The following is a 24,093-nucleotide window of genomic DNA, read 5'->3' on the forward strand; positions in this document are numbered from 1 at the left end:
GTGATTTTTCTTTGTTGCTCACCTTCCTTGAGCCTTTCAGGCTGACTGTGTGATTCTCAGGAGTTGGGGGATATCTTGAGGACTTTATAGAGCTTGGGGGTTACATAATTTCCCCAATCTAAGGTAATTTCTGATTTGACTTTCAGATGGGCAAGACGAATTACTTCTTCACTTCCATACTGGCTTGAAGCTCCAGCCCCACCACCCTCACCTGCAGACACTCACTTGCAAAGTGTGTGAGGACAATGACATAGTTCTCCACTTCACCCATGGGTGCTTTCCATTGAAGCAGGGCTTCTGTGGGGGTGATGTTGGTAGCAATCAGATCCACAGGGCTATCCATGGCTGAAACAGAGCAGGAGAATATCGGGTTAAAGAAAGAGCAACTGCAGGACAGAAGTACCACAAACCATCAGATTTTTCCCATGTGGTGCACGTCTGTCACTCTTTTGGATAAAACAATGGAGTACAGACTGATTCTTTTTCTACTGTCTGGCTCCATTCATCTCTTTCTTTTTCCCCTTTTCTTTTACTTTTCAAATACCCACTTGTCTCCCAATTGCCCTAAGTCCTTCTTTTAAGTTAATTTATTAACTTATTTTGTGCAGAATTCTTTGATGAATTCAATGGGAGGCAGAAAATTCAAAATACACTGTTGTCCTTTAGATGTCTCAATCTAGATTGTGTGAAGGACCTTTTGAAGAGGTTACAATTCTTTAGTTACTGGGATTGTTCTGCTTTCTGGCCCGCTTGTTCTTTCACACATATAAGGGTGACCTTTGTGGATAGATATCTGTGAACCTCAGGAATTGTGTTGGAAGTTCAGGGCATCCATATAAATAACTCCCAGTCACAGAGTCATATCCACTTCCTGAATTCTTACACCACCATTCACAAGCTTTACTCTAGACTGTGTTCAGGGCATCCTTTTTGTTGCACGAGAGCCTAGGGGATTCACACAAGTGTAGGGAAGCCAAGCTTACCTATCAGGGGAAGAAAGTTTGCTTGTGAATGCATTATGATTTTAGTCACCCATGCTGTAACTCTTAGATTCACTTATGTTTGTGCTTTTCATAAAGTTGGAATTTATTTAAAAACTGGGTGTTATTATAACAATTTAAATGTTAGTACAACCTTAGTCATATGATTTATGTTTGGGAACCAATATCCACTGTTAGTCTACCCCTCTTTCTTCCTTCCTTCTTTCCTTCCTTCCTTCCTTCCTTCCTTCCTTCCTTCCTTCCTTCCTTCCTTCCTTCCGGTTTTATGAGACAGGTTTTCTCTGTGGCTTTGGAGGCTGTCCTAGAACTAGCTCTTGTAGATCAGGCTGGATCTGCCTGCATCTGCCTCCTGAATGCTGGGATTAAAGGCACGTGCCACTACTGCCCAGCAGTCTATCCCTGTTCTTAATTAAGTGAGTTGTATTTGGTATTGTTTTTCTCCTTTTGTTTATGTTTTTCACCATAAAATAACAAGCAAAAACCCTCATAATTTAATGTTTTGAATTTTATTTATAATCTGTGCTTCCAAAAACTTCTTCAAATGATGTTCTTACTAAAGTATAGTTGGGTAATTTCTGAGATTTGGATGGTCTCCTGAAGGTGGTTCTCATTTCTAAAAATTTTAAGATCATTGTGACTACTTTAAGACTTCTGAGTGCAGCACAGGTCCAGGAAGTTACCTGAACAGTTCTTGCTAACTTGAAGGAGGGCAGTGTGGCTTGGTGAACCACCGAGTTTCTACTTTTCAGTTGTCTGCTGCCTTTGGCCCTAGTCATATATCCTTCTTATCTTGGGAACAAGATGTTCTAGAAATTCATTTTATGATTTTTCAGTGAGAATTTTCAGGAGGGCAGGAACAGGGCTTTCTTGGCTCAGTTGACATTACTTCTGGTCAACATTTATTAATCAGATGCTTTAAGGATCACAGATAATTAGAAGATTGGGGCCAGACTGAAGGATGAAACATAGCTCGTGCATCTATAGCCAAAGAGCTGGAAGTAGAGAGACTGGGAAAGGTTAGAACACCCTGTGCTGTCATGAGATGGCCACTTTATGTCTTTGAAAGATGTTTTTGCCACTGTGTGAAGAGATGCTTTTTCAGCATTTGTAAGAATATCTACAAAACAGTGAGGAATTCTTAAGCACGTTTCCCTCCTTCAGGAAACACCATCTCCAGGGAAATTAAGCAATGTCAGCAAATCCAGGTGTTCACTTAATGAGGCAGGCTGAATATTTTCCTACACGTAGTGGAAACTATGCTTTAACTAGAAGGTCTGTTTCTGATGTTGAGGATAGAAACTGATGGTTGTGCCTTCTAGTGACATCCATAGCAAACCTTTGCTGATTCTACCAATATGCTTCTTAAGGATCAGAGAAGAAAGGCTAGGGGAGCTGCCAAAATAGAGCCCTGTCCTTGGGCTTATCCAAAGAGCTAGTTTTCTGAAGAAGGCATGGACTTCTCTTCCCCACTATCCAATATGACAAGCTGTTGTGTCTCTCCTGTGAAGTGGCTTGAGGATACAGAGGATGCTTGGATCTGGTTATACAGCCTATAGGAGGACAAGGACTATATAATGTTCCTGTTGGGGGCTGGAGATGCTATGTGAGGTCAACCTCACCTCCACAGCTACTGCCTTCCTACTGGTGAAGGGCTTAGAACCTTTTTCCTGGGACATAAAGCAAAGGCAAAGCAGCTGCTATATAAGATGAATAAACTCACCCCTAATTTCCTGTAACTGGGTAATAACTCTTCCCTGAGGTTCTCCTGCCACCCTTCCCCCCCCACCAAGATTCAAATGTCTGCTGTGGAATGTGTCTCCACTGTGCATCTTTGAAAGGGCATTCTTCATAGTGGAAATTCCATGAAAATTCGTAACCTTGAACCAGCGAGACTCCTTGAGTGTGACTCACTAAACTCCTATAATTAGATAAAAAACAGTCTGGGGAGAGATATTACAAGTTGTCCTGCAGGACATAGTGAGTCAGAGGAGGCCAAAGAATGGCGCCTCAGGCCCTGGAACCTATATCCGCTGTATGAACTGGAATAATGTCCCCCTGCTTCCTGTGTTTGTTTCAAGCCTGCTGCTCGTGTCCTGACCTGACACTCAATAAGGAAGCCATGTTTACCTGTGTGCACCAGGGTGCAGATGCGCTCACTCTCCTCCCTGCCCCGAACACTGTTGAGGCTTATTTCGTATTCAGTAGCTGGATATAGCCTGGTGATGGTGAACTCTGTCACGGTGTTGGGCACCACGGAGCTGTCCAGCCGTCCCACTAAAGAACAAAACCCATCATTAAAAGTTCAACAACTCTCTCATCAGTGGGTCCATGGCTCAGTGTACATTGGGACAGTAGGTCATGAAGTACAGAAGGAGTTGGGCTCAGCATGCAATAGGGAAGGCAGATTAATAATTAATAAGATGGTAATGGTGGAGTTTAAATAAATATTATATGCTGACCTCACTCTTTCATTTTATAGGCTTCTTAGAACAAAAATAAATGCATTATTTACTATGTTGGTTTCTATCAGACTGGTTTTCTCCAAGGTGACCATATCAAAACTGTTGTGGGCACAGCTGAAAACAGTGCTCCATGCAGCCCAGAGAAATGTAGCCTGGAAACCTGTCCTACCTCTGGCTAGAAGTGGGCATGCCTTCCACGCTGTTAACAATGCCTCATGCACCAGCAAGAGCTGGCAGTATGCAGGCAGAGTCCCAGCTAACATCTCTGACTCACAGACTGGTTACAATGGCAGAATTAGGATCACATTGCTGTGGTTCCCTCCAGGGCTCCATCTGGCTCTGCTGGGTCTTTATCCACATCCTGGATTCTAGCCTTAGACTTTATGCTCAGGAGAGTACATGTAGCCCTAGCTTCAGGCAAAGACTTTTAGGGTTCATTCTCATTGCACAGCCTAGCTAATGGTGTCCAATTGCAATTGCTCCCACTGGTGAAGTGTCTGGCTTTCTTGGTAATGCAATCAAGCCTATTTTGAGAGGAGTTGGTGAACTCATGTTTTCCCAGTTGTTCTTCACTGATGCTCATTTTGAGGCAGTATGCTACAGAGAGGGGCCAACGTCCTGTGGATGTGATACTAACCCCATATTAGTCTCCATCAGGCTTCAAACCTCCTTTTGAGAGAAATAGAATCGCTTCCTTACCTTGTGTGGGTCGGTAGGACACTCGGTAGTAATCAAAAGGTGCAACGGGAGAGCTCCAGGAAACCCTCACTGAATCCTTAGTCACATTGCTAATTGTGATGTTTTTGGGGGGATCAATTCCTACAAAGATCAGGAAGATGTGGGAAAAAGACAGAAGCACAGTTTGAAAATGGAATTTCTACTCCTAGTTTTGCATTGCTCCAATAGTGTCCCATAGACAGGCACGACTCTACGTAACTAATGGCACATCCCTAACAAGATGGTCAGTCAGTCTTGTCACACCTGAAACATTATAGCTATGGCCAAAGCCAGTTATGAACATTCTAACAATGGGAAGTCAAGTTGGCAAGATCTGTGCTCCTGTGAACCCATCTAGACCAACTAGGAACTTTCCTTTAAGTTCCTGTATTTTATTTCAAATAAGGAATTACATAGTTATCTTCTCTGAGGGAAACTGCTCTTGGAAAGACCCAATGCTGCTACCATCTCTTATTTTTTTTAGCAGCCACCTTTGGTTCAATTTGGAAAAACTGCCTATTAACTGTAGAGGGATTTAAGAGCACATATCCCAACGCACTTTCCTAAGTTGCATTTTGTTTATGGTACATACTTAAATTGTGTTAAAGCAGCTGATGGTTTAATATATTTTTCAATTTGTGAGTTCTTGTCAGTACGTAGTGAACTACCTAAACACAGGTGTTCTTATGTACATACACATCATATTTGGGATTACATCTACAAATGATTAAATGGAAATGACCCAGTTCATCTCAGAGTGTTGTATTTTCCAAACAATGTGCACATTAACCCCAATCTCTGAGTGCCAGGTCACTACATGGTTGCATGCTAGCTCTGTGTTGATTCTGGGGAAGAATCACCTGTTAGGTAGTCAAGAGATGGCTCTCCAGAACAGAAATGTCATCTTTTCACTTGCAAGGATTCCTTTGGAGACCAGATTTCCCAGGGCTTTTTCCTAGGCTGCTAGATATAGGACTAATGCATTTAAGACTTGAGCCCTCCGAGCACTGGGTCTATCATGCAGCCCTGGAAGAAGTAGCTGCTCAGGACAACTCACTGAGGCCTGTTAGCCGTAAACTCGATATACTATTCGTTGAATGTTCCCCTTTTTAAGTTGTATTGGCTTGTCAAAGGCTACTGTGAGAACACTCTTCACCATCCTTTCCAGCCTCACCTGTGGTGATGGAACCCACAATGGGCTCAGAGGTTACTGTCCCATGCACAGCTACAAGGTTCACTATATATTCAGTGGCTGGCTGCAGCCCCATCAGGACGGCATGCCTCTTGGTGGCATCCAAGAGGACCTCCATCGTCTCTTCCTCGTCATCTCTGGGGCTGTAGTTCAGAATGAGTCTGTCTGCTGGGGGAGATGGGTCACTCCAGGTGATGTTGACACTGGAGGAGGTCACATGAGAAAAGTGCAAATGGGAGATAGGGCGGAAGCCTGCAAAATAGAGAAACATGTCCTGAAACACATGTGTGGCAGTAGGTCGTTGGGCAGACAAGATTCTTGACTTCCCTCTTTGCTAATGAGGGCTCTACTCTCACCTGCTGGCTCAGAGGTCCTACCCACCACACTCCAGTTCAGTCTAGTCAATTCTTCCCCAGCCATATACTGAATCATCAATTCTAAGAAAACTAGAAGTATTTCTATGGAATATTTGCAGTACTGATCCAGGATTTTAAAAATACCTCTAACTTGGAAAAAATATGACATTGAGCTTTAGCATTCCCACGATTTGATGAAGAAAGGGCAAGATGGACAAATCAGCTATTGTGTCTAGGCTGTAAAAAAATCAAACATAAAGTTTCAGATGTGTGGTGTCCTCACTTACCCCTTCCCTTTACTACCAAATATTTCCTTTTCATGTATATATTAGTTTTCCCTCTCTTCCCTCCTACCCATATTTTTTAGTTTTCTCTTTTGGAAGAATGGGACATCTGAATGACCTTCTCACATTAAGATCTATTTATTTCTGAACCTCACTGGTACCCCACCCCTGGTACCTGTGAAGGCATCCACAGTGGACTCCAGGCTCTGCTGCCGACCCCTCTCAGCAGTGATAGAAATGATGTATTCTGCTCCAGGCTCTAGATTTGTCAGTGTATATGAAGTCCTGTCCCTAGGCACAGTGACTTCTGAGGCGATCCCAGAAGATGGGGTAAAAGTAATTCGGTAGTGATCAATGGGACCACTGGCCTTCGTCCAGATGAGAGAGATAGAGGTCTCTGAGGAGGCTGTTACCATAAGGTCTCGGGGACTGTCAAGTTCTGTGGATTAAGATAAGTTTTATTTATTTGCTTGTTCATTCATTCATTCAGGGTCTTATGTAGAAAAGGCAGGTCTTGGACTCATTATATATCAGAGAATGACCTTGAACTTCTGATATTCTTGCCTCTGCCTCCCAAGTGTAAGATTACAGACATGTACCACCTTACTTAGCAATTAGCCTTTTCACATTGGCTCTGTAGGACAGCCACTGGTTATTGGACTACCCTGTGTGTTTCCAGGCTGTCAGTAGACCTGCTGACCATGAGCTGTAGCTTGTCATGGTTGATACTCTTCTCACATTTTGGTAAGCAGCTTCCTTTTAAAAGATGGCCAGTGATATGCAAACTGATGGACAGTCTGCAGAAAGGGGTTATTAGCAGCGACAACACTGGAATACATCCACCCCTGGGATAGATCTAGTTGCTGATTTGCAAGCGTTGTATACTTTTCACTCACCTTCCCTTGGTAAGCCAAAGAGGGAGGAAGAGGAGACAGCACCACATAGGGTAAGGTGTTCATGGTAACTAGGTTTCCCATCTTTCCCTCCCAGACTCAGGGGTTATTTTCGGTTGTTCTAACCACAGGTGTACAGGTCTGAGGGCTTCTGGAGACTCTTATCAGTGTGCTCCTCTAGCAAGCTTATTTATGTTAGGCTGAAACTTGGGGATAGGGATTGGTCCAAACCCCTAGCCCTGCCCAGTCTAAAATACTTATATTTAAGCTTACTGGAGTGACTTTGAAATTTCCCAAGGACTTGGAAAGGAAACTTTTGAATCCACAGCAGTAGTGGGAATCTTCATCATTCTCCTACTTACCAGTTCTGGCATTCATGGTAGCAGGAATGCTTTGTTTTGAGTTCATGACTGCAGATATTCCAACTCCATATTCTGTGCCTGGCACCAGATCTGTGTATAGATGCAGAAATAGAAATTATTCTTCTCTCTCTCTCTCTCTCTCTCTCTCTCTCTCTCTCTCTCTGTGTGTGTGTGTGTGTGTGTTGTGTGTGTGTGTGTGTGTGTGTGTGTGTGTGTGCATGTGTGTGTGCATGTACATGCACACATATATGAACACACAGGCGTAAGTGATGAGAAAGGCTAAAAGGAGAGAAGAAAATGATCAAAGATCCCTGTTTAGATTTCATGTTTAGTCCACCTTCAGTTTTCTCCTAATTTTACCCATTAAGAAATCCCAGTTTTGTACTTGGTAAATCCATATGATGTCAGTAGGATGAACTTCCCAGTGCCAAGTGGATGCTTATTATGGGTCTCAGAATGGCAGTGAGGCTGCCCCTGTTAGTGTCCTTGGAAAAAGTGATCAAGTCTAAAATGGTTCCCTGTGTACATGGGTCTTATGTTAGCTAAAACAGTGAAGTGGTTTGTTTAAACTGTGAGGTGTGAAGAGAATGTAACCAATAGGGACAGTGTAGACTTGAGTCTTAGGTGAGTTTCTTGATCATGTGTATGAGGATTATATTACACATTTTACAAATAGGTCCTGAGACCATCTGGGGATTCTCTGGTCATTTCTTGAAAGCCATAATGTAGGTTTTTACTTTGAACATGGGACTATCAGGCTTTTAACACAGATGTGGGCATAAGTCCAGTACTTGTGAATGCCCCAGCAAGGTCAGTCACACAGTCCAGGGTATGTAAGCTATTGATCAGTTACGCTTTAGACTGGCTTCTGGTTAACTATGAACGTTTGAAGGGAATTCAAAATTAAAGGGTGTAAGCCTTATGGGAAATCCTTTGGGAGTTCATTTCAAAGGATCGCTGACAGGTTCCTGGAGTATCTGGAATTCTCTGGAGTCTTTCTCTCCACTGTTCCACATTCCTTTTCAGATCAACTGGTTTGATTGATGTACTAGTTTCCTATTGCTACTGTGACAAATTACCACGATTTAGTAGCTCACAACAATACAAATTAATGATCCTCTAATGCGGGAGGCCTGGGATCTGAGGTGGCTCAGCAAGGTTGCATTCCTTCCGATGGTCCCAAGGGAGGACCCATTTTTTTGCTTTTTCAGCTTCTAGGGGCTGCATGAATTTCTTGTCTCTTGTTTGTGAATTTACCTGCAAAGCCTGAAGCTTAACATCATCAAAACCTTTTCTCTCTGTTTGATCTTACATGCCATTGTCATACCTACTTTGACTCTGACCTCCCTGACTCTAACTTGTAGGAACCGAGGTCGGTAAGTTGGACCCACCTGAATAGCTCGAGCAAAGTCTCTGCCACAGAAGGTGACATAGTCACAGATGCTAGGGATTAGGATGTAGATACTTTTAGGGACTCTTATTCTTCCAACTCACCCTCACTTATTAAGACTCAGATTATAGAAAAATGCAGAAATCTAATTGCCACCCCTGGGAGCCTTCAGGGGTTGGGCTAAATCCTTCCAGTAGGTTTATTATGAGGCCTGCCTGGGCTCCTGTGCACCACGGATCATAAGACTCTCTTGCATTTGTGCAACACTGTGTTTTTTTCAAGCATGAATGTGTTTGGGGCTTCATAACAATCCCATGAAGGTGGATGGGTAGTCTGTATCCATCCTTATTGATTACCAGTGGTTGCTGCCATAAACTACTACAAACTGGTGCCTTAAAGTAACAGAAACATATTCTCTCACAGTTCTGGAGTCTAGATGTCAGAGAACAAGGGACTTTAAGAGATCCTGTCTTGCCTCTTCCTGGCTTCTGGTGGCAATGCTTAGTTTTCTTTCCCTGGCTTGCAACTGCACCACTACAGTCTCTACTTCTTCAGTCTTGTAACATTCCCCTGTTTCCTAATCTTAAAAGGACAGCAGTCACACTGGATTAGAGTTTAAGATGAGCCCATTTCAAACTGATCACAGAGCCACAGACCATTTCCCCAAATGCTGTCATTTCTGTAGGTTCTGGGTGGACATGGATTTTAAGGACAACATCATTCAACGTGGTGTAACATTTATAAAAATAATGAGAAATTGAGACAATGGGGAGAAATCTGTGATCAGTTTGGGAAGAAGCCCAGACTTCTAGTCTCAGAGTTCAAGGCCTGGGTAGTTTCTCCTACCCTAGCTGCATCTGATCCTTTAGGCTATTGTGGATTTCCTAAGCTAAAACAAATGATTTTTACAGAGAATGTGTTGAGTAGCCTCTCCTTAACCAATGGCTTGTTTTAACAAAAGGGAGTGCTGAATGGAAATCAGAAGGTCCCTGTTTCTAGCTTTAGTTCAGTTCACACTCTGTGTGATTACAGCAGACACTTACTTGGTCTTACCTATCTGTCTCCCTTGAAGGAATATAGTTGGGCCCTCTCTGGGTGGAATTAAAATTAGATCCCATTTTCCCACTTCAAACCAGCTTGTCCCTCCTCTAACCCTTACTTGGTTCTTTCCTGATACTGTCGACCTATGAAGATGTAAAGTTTGAAGTATAGCAGGCTTTGGAGTCTGGTGTGCTTTTACATATTCAAGCCTGGCCACTTTCCACGTGTATAACTTGGACTACGTAACATCTTTAGGCCCCAGTTTCTGAAGAACAGGAATAATCTGCTTGGATGTTAGAGGGTCATTATGAGGAGTCATTGAATTTTCTGTGTACAAGTCCTTGACCATAATTATGCCGTCAATATTATCATTACCCAGCACAGAGAAGTATGCTAGCATTTTTTAAAAAGAGTCTTTTCATGTAAGTGGTCTTATCATCCTTAAAAAGTGCCCAGGCATGCACAGGTTGGTTTTAGGTACACTTTTTGTTGGTTTGCTGAAACTTGGCCCCTGACTCTGATGCAAATGAACAAACAAACAAACAATAAATAAATAAATGGTTCATGGAGTCAGGGTGTTAGTGAGGAGTGCTCCCTGCCTGGTCATGGTACCTGTCTCTAGACTGAGTGGACGATTGCAATGCATATAGATAGACCTGTTTAAAACACACCTTCATTGCCACTGGTATAGTCCACTATCCCTAGAACACTCCTAGCTTGAGAAAGATTATCTTTGGGGCACAAACTGCTTTTCTCAGGCAACTGGTTGAGACCTTCAATCGCCTACAATGAAGTAGAAATCTTCCAACGTAGGCAAAGGGTGACAGATCAAGAGAGTAAGACAGAAATTATATGTTGCCAAACGGATCTAGCATGCAATGTTTTCATCCCAGTTTCTTATTTATGAAGCTTAAATGAAACGTTCAATAATTTACAGCAGAATTGCCTTCTCCCAGAAAACAGCAGATGTTAAAGCGCTCTTCCCAGGCTTTCTGTCTAGGGGACAGGGAAGCGGGACTCTCTTACAGGCCTGTGCCTGCTGCTTCCCTTTGATTTTCAGCAGCTTTCCTCCTGCACTGCAAGTGAATTGTTGCTCTTTGCCAGCAGGTAAAAAACAGTTCTGCCAGAGAAGAAAATGTGTATCCGAGGCATAGCCGGTGCACTTCCCTCTCAGCACACAGAGCCCTCACTCTCAGGGACTTTTTTCACTTTAAAGACCCCATTGCTTTCCATCAACGTTCCCTTTATTTTCCATCCAACTTTTGTGACCGAGAGCACATAAATGGCTCTGTTCCCTTTTCTTAACAAAAGCTCAGACAATTCTTCCCATAGGACGTCACTATTCTCCATCCCTTATAGAACTTCCTTTGTTCGGCTTGAGGGTTGACACTTCCCTAAACTTAAACTACATGCCCATTCTTCTCCGAATCCCTAAAGCACATGGCTCATCCAGCCTGCAAGTATCACCGAGGGTCCCCTTTGTGTCAGGCGTGAGGCTGTGGATATGAAGTGAGCTGATAAGACATCGCCTTGTCCTTTTGAGGGTCAACAAAGCATCTGTACTGGACAAGTAAATTAATTACTTATTGAGAACCCATGCTATGCCAAACACTGAGCTGCAAGTAATAGGTGATCTGGAAGAAGAAGAAGAAATAATAAGAAGAAAGATGAGGTTAAAACAAGGATTTTGAGTGTCTGATGGTGAAGACAGTCCAACTGTACCTTTTATAGAGACCCATGTGTGCCCTTATTAACTCCCGTGTAGCTTGGCTCATGAACAAATACGGGCTCAGAGATGTTCATTCCTTGGCCACAAAGCCTAGTACAGGACAAAGCAAGGTTTAGAACCTGGTATCTTTCCCTAATTTTCATACAACTTGGCTTTGGTGACTGGTGTGAACAAACTAGAATCTGAGAGTCATTTATGACAATTCTGTGTGCTGCTAACTAAAAGTGGCTTCCGAGAAGGGACACAGCTTGGCTATAGCAGCCAGAGAAGGGACTTGGGCAGGGCCTTGAAATCCTACTAAGATGAAGAAAGACAGTGACAAAGTGGAGTCTTCCTGTGGTCAGAACAGGGCACAGTAAGCGCCAATGGGTTAGTGCAGGCTGGAAGGCAATGGACATGAGCCAGTGTTCTCAGCTGTGCTGCAAGGATGGCCATGTTGAAGGCAGAATAACTCACTGTTGAGGAAACCTATGGTTACAGGACTAGTAGAGAACAGTGGGGGTGGTAAAGGGGGCCTAAGGAACTGTCTCTTGCCAGCAAAACATAAGTCACCTGGCATCTGTAGGCTTGATTGGTTTCAAGTGGCATGAGTTGCTAAGGGCCTCATCCTCTCTAAATCCCCAGGTCTGTCTCCCACAAGGCTATGAAACTCAAGGCTACCAAACTGGGAGTAAGGATTTAGTAATCATAGTTCACTGGTTGTTTTCACAGAGAGGGACAAACCATGAATCCTTCCTTTCCTTAAGGAGTTTACAGTCATTTTATTAATTTTGACAGCATATGTCAAGTCATATATGACAAAAATTACTTAGGAAAACAAGACCAGATGCCATGTCCCAGCACAGCAAAATCCTTTGGTAGTGGAATTTTGAGGCAGAGTTGTCACAGATGGAGAGAGGTCTGGAGACAGGGAACCTTCTAAGATGTTCTGAAATCACACCTCATGGGCAATGGTCTGCATTTTAGCTACATGGAAAGCCAAGACCCCTGGCTTGTCCCTCCCATATTGGATAAGAAGGGGCTTTTTGGGGACTTTTCCAGTGAGTCAGCCTTTCAAGAATATCGCTCTGCTGCCGGGGGATATGGATGAGGTTAAAGCACTTAAAGAGGCAGTAACTCCATCTTGACTTTAAAATCACATTTAAAAAGAAAGTAATACCTAACAACATTCTCTCGGATGGAACGTTGTCACCAGTGAGATTAATGGGGAGTATGGCTCATCATCCTAGTTTTCTAGTAACATCCTATTTCTGGTTCTTTGCTGTAAATAAGTGTTCCCTGTTGAAGGATGCAGTCTGATCTCTTGTCTCCTGGCTTCTCTTGCTCTGGAGTTCTCGAATACGTAGGAGACCTGGTTCTTCAGGTCTATGAGGAGAGGCATGCTTTTGTTTCTGCAGGTCACTGACAGGTTACATCGTTTGAAGGGTGCCTTACCAAAGTGGCCACTTGGGGTCACTATGACCTTGTCCAAAGGAGTCTGAACTTTGTCTTGTCCAGGCCTCTAGACCTTTACCTTAGCCCATACCTCTCCCAGTCAGAAGTGCCCAAGGACTAGCACTGATGATGGTGTTTGCACAAACATGGCAGGGGAGTACAGACAGGGTGACGTGGACATAAATGCCTTGATTTGACAGCTGTCCTGCCTTTGAAGTTTCAAAGTCCTTCATTATTAGAAAGCTCCCTGTGAATACTCTATTTGCACATATATCCTATAGAGTTCACTTTCCCATCTCTAGATCCACATCTGGGGAAAGAGTGAAGGTGGTGCTCATGAGAAACCATGGAGACCAGCTCCTTTCACTTTGTCTCCTGGTCACAGTGTCCAGGTGGAAAAGAGAGGGTTGGGGGGATGCACAAGGGCCAAGAGCCTACTCCTTTGTACTGTACATGCCTTTCTGGGAACAGAGCAGAGGTGTCAGCTCAGACACAATGACCAGGGAACTGATGATGATGATGATTTATTTTCCATTGGTCTCTGGCAGGAAGGCATTCCAGAACCTCCTTCCCTTACTCCATTCTTCCCTTCTTCCCTCCACCAGGAGTCTTCTATATATGGTTCAATGTTAAAGGGCTGCCTTGTGCTCTCAGTCTTTATGTAGTGCCAGGTTCTAACCTGGAGGAGCCTTGATGAGCCTGTAAATCTGTGATACTTTGGGGTCCTGTGGAAACTCTAGGCATAAAACATTGACCAAGCAGATGCCGTAGAGACTCAGAGGCTGAGCTTAAAAGAAATGACTTAGCATTTAAGATTCAGAAGCCACCCAAGCAAGGAAAAGCAAAAAGTCACTGCAGACACATAGTCTGTTGTTCAGAAACAAATTGGTGCCACAGAGGGAATTCTCCAGGCAATGACTTACAGAGAGTAATGAGGGAATGTCTGGGATTCTAGACCTGAGCCTAGGTTCTGTGTTGTGATGAACAAAGCTTGCAGAAGGGGACTGGTCAGTGTGTACCTGCTGTGGGCCCTTTAAATGACTCAGAACCCTCAAGGCCAAGAAGGTCCTGGGTTTTTCAGCAAAAGGGTCAATGGTAGCCTCAGACACAAAGGCTTCTGTCAAGAATAGTAAACACAGGAACCACTGCCTCCTACAGCAGCAATCACCTGTGAGAATAAAGGTGGTCTAAAGGTGTACCGTGGAAAGACCAGGCTGCAACGGGTCTGGGGCTGAACTTTGTAGAGAGGCAAAACACTGAAAACTCAATGGCTAATGTGCAGTCAGTGTGTTCCAGGTTCCAAATTCAGCACTTACACACAATAGCAATATAGTCTTGTTTAATCCCTTTGATCAGAAAACTGAAGAACAGACAATGTATGGAATCTGGCAAATGATGCATAGTCATGAAGCTGTATACCTCAAATCTGAGTAGGGTGAGATCAAAAGCTGTGCCCTAATAGAGTGCTTTGTTTCTTCCAATGTGTGTGTTCATGTGTCCACAAGCCCTCTGAGGGTCTGACATATAGACTGTGATTCAATGGGTTGGACCGTAGAGGCCTCTTGCATTTCCTCAGTGCCACCTCTGTGGCTGGTGCCCATATCCATTTAGGGCACCATGCTGATCGGAAGAGGTCATTCTAAATCAGCTATTGGACCTTGGCATCCCCTTCCTCTCCTGCTATCACCTACTTACAGTTCCCTGTTAGCAGAACTACTCAAACTCATTCAATAAATGTGTGACTCTCTGTCAGAGCCAGAGGGGATGGAGGACACCAAGAAAACAAGTCCTTCTAAACCAACATGATCAAAGCTCATATGAACTCACAGAGACTGACGCAGCATGCTCAGGGACTGCACAGGTCTGTACCAGGTCTCCGTGTTTATATTACAGCTTTCAGTTTAGTGGGTTTTTTTATGGGATACCAGAGTATGTGAATGAGTGGGTTGCTTGTGCCTTCTCTTGGGCTCTTGTCTTGTCCGCCTCTAGTGTGATAGTTTTTGTTTTATCTTATTATTTAAAGACAGTAAAAAAATTAATATATGATTCTCATGATGGCTCTATGAGGTGAGTGGTGTTGCTTGGAAAGGGGGTCAGCTGACCCAGGCACATGGAAAGTGATGAGTCTGGGTTCTATTCATGGTCCAAGTAGGGCAGTGAGTGAGTTAGTTACTTAGAACTGGGACCAATCATTTTCCCTTCTCCTTTCTCTCCTTCCTGGCTCTTTCTTCCCCCAGATACTTCAGTAAAAGAACAGCGATCCTTGGAACTAGTCTCAGCATATGCACTGTAGTTGGTTTTCTTACATGCCTATAATCCCCCTTAAGTCATGCAGTGGTTAGCATTTATAAATCTCCCAGCAGTGAACTCCCTAGGACAATTATAGGAGATGAGTATTATATATACATACATATATACATATATGCCATATATATATAATATATATATATATATATATATATATATATATATATAAGCACTACTCAAATGCAAAATATCAACCCATTTGAGATCATTACTCAGTAATCTCCCATGGCCCTACAGGTCTGCAGCACTCAAATTTGGACTTTCCTTTACATTTTACTTCTGTAGTGGAAGCAGCAGCTAGGGAAGGAAATTCTCCACACTGGGATTCAGAAGCTGCTCTGAGTCACTGTGTCCCTTGCTAGTGTGAACTTGTACAGGTTTCTAGAGTCTCTCAGCCTCAGTTTCCTCATCCATACAATGGGGATGCTCATAGTTGCAAATATGTGGTATAAGACTGGTATCAATGAACACAGAGTCTTCTTTTTTTTTTTCCCCTCCCAATACTGGGGAATAACAACTAGGCTGTGGTTGGTTCTCTATGATTCTACAGAGTAGCTTCTACCCAAACAACTAGCCACCATTTTTGTAAAGCGGTTACTTGCCAAATCAGCCTGTATCTGTGGACAGAGATGAGCTGCTTCCTCCCGTCTAATTAAGTTTTTTGCTGAAGGAATTTCTCTCTTTTTTTTCTTTTTTTCTTTTTATTAGAAAGAAGATTATTTTACATGTCAATCCCAGGTCGTCGTCCCCCCCCCCCCCCAACTAACACCCTACCTATCCCATATCCTTTCTGCTCCCCAGGGAGGGTGAGGCCTTCCCTAGGGGGTCTTCAGAGTCTGTCATATCCTTTGGGATAGGACCTAGGCCCACCTCCTTGTGTCTAGGCAGGGAGTATCCCCCCATGTGGGATGGGCTCCCCAAAGTCCATTCCAATGCTAGGGATAAGTACTGATCCACTACAAAGGGCCTAGATTTCTGAGGTCTCCTCACTGACACCCACATTCAGGGGTTCTGGATCAGGAATTTTTCTTTTTTTAAATAAATGTCGCCAGCTCTGAGCCAGGCCCTGGCACCAGCTTGTGGTCCCTTCCAGGCCTAATTCCCTCCTGTTACCTGTTTTATCAGCATATTTCCTATCTCTTTGTTGTGTTTCCGGCTGTGTATCTGTTTGGAAAAGGTGTTCTTTAATATCTACTTTAACTAGCTTCATTTGGCAAGGAAGTCTGAGATTTCAGGTCAGGAAGAAAACAGCTTTGATCACACTGCTCTCATTTACTGTTCTTACTCTTACTGAGTATCCCTGGACTAGAAAGAGAGCAAAGGCTTTTGCAAGCAAAGACAAAAGTTACTAAAGTCTGTGGACTCATGGGCAGCCCCTGGCCCACAAGCATTTTGTACAGTTCATCTGTCATATGGAAGCCACATAGCATACGTCAAGCACCCACCTTTTGGTGAGGTCCAGGAGGTGTATTTTCTAGGATGGGTGTGCTATGGGATCAGGAGGAACCATGACTGAGTCCCATTTCCTCCAAAGTCTGTCCCCAGCTCCCCAACCCCAGCCATGCCTTGCGTTAACCTAGGGTACTGCCTCAATCCATACACTGTCTTTTCTTCTCTGACATCACCAATAGATTCTTATGGGTCTGTCTCAGCCCTGACCCTGTCTGTACATACCTACTTGCTGCACTGCCTTGCTTGAAATCCCTTACCCAGCATGATGCTGCTCACTTATAATTTATCACTTAGGAGACTGAGGCAGGAGGATTATGAGTTGGAGGCCAGCGTAGGCCACACAGTAACACCCTGTCTTAGAAAGCACGTAAGTAAACGCATAAATACATAAAATCTCTCAGTGGTTGCTTACTCTCCTCTACCATAGCTCAAACTCTTTATAGGACATAAAAGGCATGGCTAGGCTCTCACTTTAAGTTTTTGCAGCTTCATTCATTCACTTAGTCATTCATTTATCCAAAAAGTACTGATCTAGGATCCAGTATATGGTAGACACTGTGCTAAACCATGGATTCAACAATGAACAAAACAAATGTGGACTGAATTTCATGGAGCTTTAGGTATAGGGTGAAAGTCAAAGAATCCTGCCCACATGCATCAGAATGGTGCAGAGATGACTGGTTGAGTGTTGGTCTCTTTGACCTTGCTTCTCATCAAGTAACATGTAAATTTGGGTGCTGAAAGCCATTATGGCGTGAGCTAAGCAACGAGAATGCCCCAGGGTAGGAGGCACAGTGTGTTTGAGGAAATGAAGGAAGCAGACCTATGGGTTAGGAGCATGGAGACCACCAGGGCATCAAGGGGAGGTGGCTTGGGGTAAGTAGAGAAAAGCAGGCCAGTTTCAGGGGCTGTTCATCCTGAAGGCAATGTTAGATGCCTTAAATGTATACATAATATAAAGGTATAATAAAAATGTACTTTGAAAGACTATTCAGTGTCGCTGGGATAAAGAATAGCATAGATTGAGATAAAAATCTGGGGTATTATTGTCATGGTTCAAACAAGAGATGAGCAAAGTTTAGAATGATGGATAACAGTACACTCTAAAGTTGTGGGCATGTCTGGTAGACACTTAACATATTATTAAATCAGAAGGATTTGTTGGTGGAGTAGATGTGAGAAAAGTAAGTTGAGGAGAGAGCTGTGATGATACAGATCCAACAACGTTCCAAGAGACAGGTCCTACTCACCTGTGAGGGTAGTCCTGGTAGTTGGACCAATGCCCTTGGGGACCAGTACTTCATGGTACTGCTCACCCGCCAGGGTGCTGTACACAACTTTGTACTCCTGAGCCTCTGCCTCACTGTTATCCCACTCAAGGTCAAGGCTAGTTGCTGTGCGGGAGCCCACTCGCAAATTCTTGGGAGCATCAATCTCTAAAATAAACAAATATCATCACCATCACATGTTAACCCACACTTTAGGGTATTTCTTCAGTTCTAAGGATGTTTGAGGTGGGAAGCCCACACCTCTGACCCTCGGCCTCATATGTGAATGAAGTCTGAGATGTTGCTTCTCCTTTTGGTTCTGCCATGACAAGTCTTTGGGTAGGTCACATGGTTTGGAGTTAGACTTCAATGAATTCTATGTTTACTCTATATCATCTGAGAATTCAAGTAGCATTCTAGAAACTTGAAAAGGAGCTGATTAACATAAGAAGTTTAGAAGAAAGGCAACAGATAATCAGTTGGAGAAAACAGGAGATGATCCCAAGTGGTTCAAATGGAATAGAGGAATGCCAGATGTGATCCCTGAATAAAAGGGAGATGGCTGATTCCGAGATACCTTCCCATGGGTTTACTTGCACAGATGCTACTGCAAGGCATGCAAGTTGGGAATTTACAATGTGGATAATAGGTGTGATATAGTGGGAAGAGTGTGGGCTTTGAAGTCAGGTCTCAGTGGGAACCAGTTCTGACACCGACAGTAACAGGACTACAGACAATTCTTCCAAGCTCTTAGGACTGAATGGCCATCTCCTAGAAAGGGGAAATCAATCCAAGTTGTACAGATTGGATGATGCAAGTGAAGTTCATAGCATGGCACAGGGTACAAAAGCAGGTATCCAAGCCTGGATGGATGGCTTCTTGTTATCCCAGACAAGCTTACTGAATCCAACAGTATGGCACCTGAATGTGCCTTTTGGGTTTCCAAGAGATCCCATGACTATTGGCATTTCCTCTCAGAATCTAGAGGAGTTAATTCTCTCCCCCAAGACTGACCACCTCCACAGACTCACTACAACTTGTAGTATAACATAAGTTTGTCTTAAAAATCTGTCACTTAAAGAGCCCAAGACAGTTCCAATCTGGGGACTTGAATTTAACATTGGAGTGGTTGTTGCTTGTTCTAAGCAGACTGTGTCAATCACCACCAGGCAAGTAGCCCACCCCCATTTGTCCCCATGGAGAAACTGAATCCACCTGAAAAAGGAGGCTTCTGTCTTCTGTTGTAAACTGGGGGTGGGGGTGAGGGTGGGGGTAGGGGTAGAGGTGGGGTGGGGGTCTTGAGCAAATGGATGTCTTTGCAGCTTATTTTTCTGAGACATTGGTCTTCATTTGCTGTGTGTTATCATACTGGATACTGTTATTTGTCTGGGAGTTGGATGGACAGAGGAACATGGGGGCAGACACATGGGAGGTAGATCTCATGCAGGAAGAAAGAACTGGTAGAGTCTGTGTCTTGAACTGACCAGATTTAACATTTCTCTTTGTTGGAGCTGATGTAAACAATTTAAGGAAGGAAGGGTTGTTGTGGCTCACAGTTCCAGGGTACAGAGCATGAGATTGCTGGTCACTTGTATCCAAACACAACCAGGAAGTAGAAAAGGTGAAGGCTGGACTCAGATGCTAAGCATGCTTTCTCCTTCTATTGCATCCAGAACACCAGCCCACGGAATGCATTTCTCACATTAAGGGTGAGTCCACCCCAGTTAACCCAATCTAGAAACTCCTTTATACACATGCCCAGAAGTGTGTCTCCAAGTGTTTCTAAACCCTGTCAAGTTGATGAGTATTAACCATCAAAGAGGTACAGACAGTTAATCGGGGTTAGGGAGGGAACCTATGTCTATACTTAGAAAATGTTATTTTAGAGATTTCCTCTTTTTATAAGGGCAGAGAGTACAGTTTAATGGCCACTGGCTCTGTACTCTGTAGGAAGGGGACAGTGTTTTATCAGAAAGGAATTGGTGTTTCCAATCTCTAATTTTAAAAGAGCTCATTGCTAGAATGAGGGATTGGCCAGTGAGTCTTAGAACTGGGCTGAGATGAAAGCAGTGCTCCCTCTGGGTCTTCCTAGACCCAGAGACATCCATGTAAAAGGGGATTGAGACGGTCCCAGGTCTCTGAAACATGTCAATTAAGACAGATGGCTAATGGAGCCTTTCGGGAGGGCCTTGGGTCTATGAACTGTATAGCACTAGCCTGTCCAGTCTCAAGAATATTAGTTAGATCAGATTTTTTTCTCTGTTTAAAACGTTCTTTTGCTCCATGCTAAATGTTCCTTAATACCAACAGTAAGGGTCTAACTGGGCACTGAGTGAGCAGACCTTTTTAAACGCCTCTACTCTTTTATTCTCGGGACACAACACTTTGTATTCCAGGGTCTTTGAACCAGCTGCCATGTCTTCCTGGAACATTCTCTAGCTCTTGTGTGACTTAAGGCATACAGTTCTTAGTCAGAATGCCACTTTCCCAGAGGGGTAGACCTAATCCATTGGAGTTCTTTCCTATCCATTTCACTCCCTGTCTCAAACCTCATGATTGAAATGATCTTTCATGTTTCTTTTCCCGTTGTCACCCACTTCTCCCCACTAGGATACCAGTCATGTGAAATAGGCTCTTATCTGTTTACAGTCTCTGCCTAGAGCAGTGTTTGTGGTCCCAGAAGATGTTCAATAAGTACATGGTAAGTCACCAGACATGTATCATCCACTTCTCAATCTTGTTTGTTCCCGCCAAGCCTTCAGAAATGACTTGTTAAATATTTTAACTGTGGGCTTTGAGATTGCCTGGAGTGAGGTGGCGCAGCAAACAGAACAGCTGTGGCAAAGGCAGCCAGCCTTGCAAAAGCAGGAAGTCCACAACCAGTGTCTTTGCTGAGGCAGCAAGCGCTCCCAGGTTGAATTTTGAAATAACTTGTCGGAGAATCCCAGTGAGGAGAGACAGGAATGAAACTCTGCCTTGGATGTTTGTATTTGTTATCTGAAGCTGCCACACATGGCAGCCCAAGCTGGGGTCTGAGAGGAAAGCAATGTCTAGAATCTTGAGATGCAGGTGCTGGCAGGGTGGTTTTCTTCTGAGAGCTGGGAGGGAATCTGTGACATGCCTCTCAGCATCTTGTGATTTTCTGGCCATCTTGGGTATCCTCTGACCCATTTCTGCCTTCATTTTCAAATGGTACTCTCCGGTGTGCATGTCTCTCTCTGTCCTGATTTCCCCGTTTGGTAAGGACAGGGTTGTTGAATTCGAGCCAATCCCAATGACTTCACTTCAATTGGCCCATCAGCAAGGACCCTATTTCCAAAAAAGGTCACATGCAAACATACTGGGGGTGGGGTGGGTGGAGGCTCAGTGCTTTAGCATCTTTTCAACACATAGAAACACTAAGCGTAGGCGTGGGCCATTCAGATCAAAGACACTGGTGGCTATAGTTCTTTGAGGATTCTGGCCAGCATGAAGTCCTCCACGGTAAGGGAAACTGTCCCCAGAGTCGCCATCAGGCTGTTGAAGTGGGAGGGGACTCTAGGTTTCCTAGTCTGGCTTCCTTCTAATTACTGGCCTCTGTGTGCTTCCACCAGGGTTTTTGTTTTCAGGGTAGCTCTAAGACCCAGACTAACATCCTACTCACCATGCAGGAAGCAAATCTCAGTTTTAATTGCCTGTGCAATTAGTGCGCTCCTAGTGTCGAAGCCATCACCTGGAAAAACACTTTGCTTAATTTGAATTTAAGCGAAATTCTGAAATGACTGAGGGCCCTACCGTGAGGGTCTGCATACCCTTTCATCATTCATCTGGCATCTGCCAACTCTGGACTTGGAGAATCTGCCTGCAAAGCTGTTTGTGGCTTCCCACCCCTAATTCCCCCTCCCATCTAGAAGCCAAGAGAGCAGGCTTGGGTCTGAGGCATAGGCTGAAGGCTGCAGGGAGAAGCAGTCACCTAACAGCTGCCAATCCACCAGGCAACCCGAAGCTGAGATTCCCGCTGCAATGAACTGAAAGGCAGGGGGAGCTCTCTCAGAGCAGGTGGCATGTAATTGTCTTGATTGGAATCTCCCTGGGCCACCAGCCAACGTTGCTCCATCTTGCTGACCTGAACATCAAAAATTCACTTTTCATCATGCTGTTTGAGAGGCCCCTTCTCTTTTCTCGCCTCTTCAAACTCCTTATCAGAGCAGAGCACACACACACAAAAAAAACTTTCAAATACAAACCATCTTGAAATTAAGAGAAGAATGCCCAGCATACGTGGCCCCACACAGATACCACCAGCCTGAGCAAGTCATATTGTTTGTGAGATGTTTGTGTATGCACCTGTGTGTACAAATGTGCACTGGAGGTTGAGCATAAATTTTCAGACCATTAATGGATATTACAGGACCATCCTTCCTCATGCTTTACATTTCTGCCTACATAGGGGAGAATGGAAGAAAAAGGAGAATAATTTGTTTTTTCTTTCCCATGAGAATTGCCATTTATTCCCCAAGTTGCCAAAATCATCACCAAGGGGTGCCAAGGGAACGAAGAGGCTCCAACACTGATTATCAAAAGTTTGGAGGAAGGTGGAAATGGGGGAAATCCCAGCTGTTCTTCCCCCATTTAATGTCACAGAAAAGATCCTTCTCTGGCTGGCTGTCCTCCCCATCCACCATGTGGGCTTTTTCTCAGGAGGAGGTGGGTTGGGGACTTGGGAAGAGTGTGTTGATTGTATTTGTAGACCTTAGGGGATCTCAAGATGTGTTTACTGAAACAGCCCATTGGTTACACCCCGGCAAAAAAAGTAGAGTCTGATAACAAGGATTGAGAGAAGAACTTAGAGAGTGTCCAGCAGACTCTAACCTATCCCATGAAGCTTGCCAGAGTCCACACTTGTTTCTAAAGGGAAGTTCACCGGAGTCTATACTTGCTTGCTGCTATGGAGGAGTCCATCGTTTAAGACTCTAGGATGCACTCTTTGGTTGGGGAAAATGGGCTTATTTACGTGGTGAGATATACAGCAAAGCCTGGATGGACACTGATAGTCCACTTGACTCTCTTATGGGACAGGCAACCATAGGGGTCCAGTCTCTCCATAGTCTGAGTCCTAACCTAAGTAGTCTAGAACTTCCCCTTGAGCAGTCTAGCCCACATCTTCCCCAGCCACTCGATTCTCCTACCTGTCTATCTGTAACAATTAGCCATCGGCTACAATTGAGGTCATGTATTGGGGTTGCATATATCTTACTTTTGTTCTTTGGTAATTCAACATCTAGGGAGAGAAGGTGTGGTAGCTACTGCATATTCTTGGAGTCCTTGACTCACTCCATCTTGTACCAGACTCTCAAGCTACAACCCAACACAGGAGAAGTAGATTAGTGTTTCTTCAGAAGTCAATGGTTCTGAGGTCTTCCAGGAGTTATCAGTTTCCTCCGATCCTTGGGACAACTTGGAGCTGGCAGAAACATTCCTTGACATGTAACCTCCCCAAGGAAGGGAGGCCAAGACTGACATTCTTGACACAGGGACTCAGTGTCTCTAACCTGATCACAGGCCATTGCTAACCCAGTCAGGAAACCTGACCTTTTGAGTGGGGCCTTTTGGTCTTACCCACTGGCTGGTCAGGCTATTGGGCTCCGAGTCAGGAAGTGAGTCACCCTGAGGCCTGGCTTTTCTGATTACTGCTAAGTTCAAGGATGATCTCTTGTGGGCATCATTACAAGGCCAGAAAAAAAAAGTGTGATGGGCTTAACTCAGCTTCCCATCCATGGCTGTGTCTATGGCCTGTCTTCTATCAATTAGCCTTGTTGCTAGAGGTTACAAATGGCAGAATGACTCAGGGACCCCAGTCAGAAGGTTGGCTGATGACTATGCAGGTTGTGCTTTGCACAAGGCTTTGGTGTCTTTGTGGTAATGTAGAGAGCTCCTACAGTTTCCAGTAAATGACAATAAAGCGTCTTAAGAAACAGACACCTTCTCTGAACTTTCACAGATTCACCATTTAGGCCAACAATATGGATATTCAAATGCCTTTGTAATAAGCTCAACAATTCTATGAGTCTCTGAAGGCTAGCAGAGTTAAGATAAGAACCCAGCTCACCTTACTTGGGGATACTCTTTCTTCTTAATGCTGGAATAGCAATAGCGATAGAGTCTTCTAACTTGCTTTTTGTAGCCTCTGCATGAACAGGGTTGTCTAGCATGCATCATTTCATTT

The 24,093-nt window shown here is 44.0% G+C and overlaps 1 protein-coding gene across 2 annotated transcripts in view; it reads right to left on the bottom strand.

Moving 5' to 3' along the window:
* The window catches only part of Tnr (tenascin R), a 75,121-nt gene that overhangs the window by 32,339 nt on the left and 18,689 nt on the right, over positions 1-24,093 (bottom strand). For both annotated transcript variants that reach the window (XM_027417270.2, XM_027417271.2), the window contains 7 exons: positions 17,871-18,056; positions 7,268-7,357; positions 6,188-6,451; positions 5,355-5,624; positions 4,163-4,282; positions 3,129-3,275; positions 226-345 (listed from right to left, as the gene is read on the bottom strand). In XM_027417270.2, coding sequence (XP_027273071.1) covers positions 226-345; positions 3,129-3,275; positions 4,163-4,282; positions 5,355-5,624; positions 6,188-6,451; positions 7,268-7,357; positions 17,871-18,056 — 1,197 coding nt within the window. The remainder of the gene's footprint in view (positions 1-225; positions 346-3,128; positions 3,276-4,162; positions 4,283-5,354; positions 5,625-6,187; positions 6,452-7,267; positions 7,358-17,870; positions 18,057-24,093) is intronic.

This window comes from Cricetulus griseus, chromosome 5 (genome assembly GCF_003668045.3).
Source record: "Cricetulus griseus strain 17A/GY chromosome 5, alternate assembly CriGri-PICRH-1.0, whole genome shotgun sequence".
In the NCBI taxonomy this organism is placed as follows: domain Eukaryota; kingdom Metazoa; phylum Chordata; class Mammalia; order Rodentia; family Cricetidae; genus Cricetulus; species Cricetulus griseus.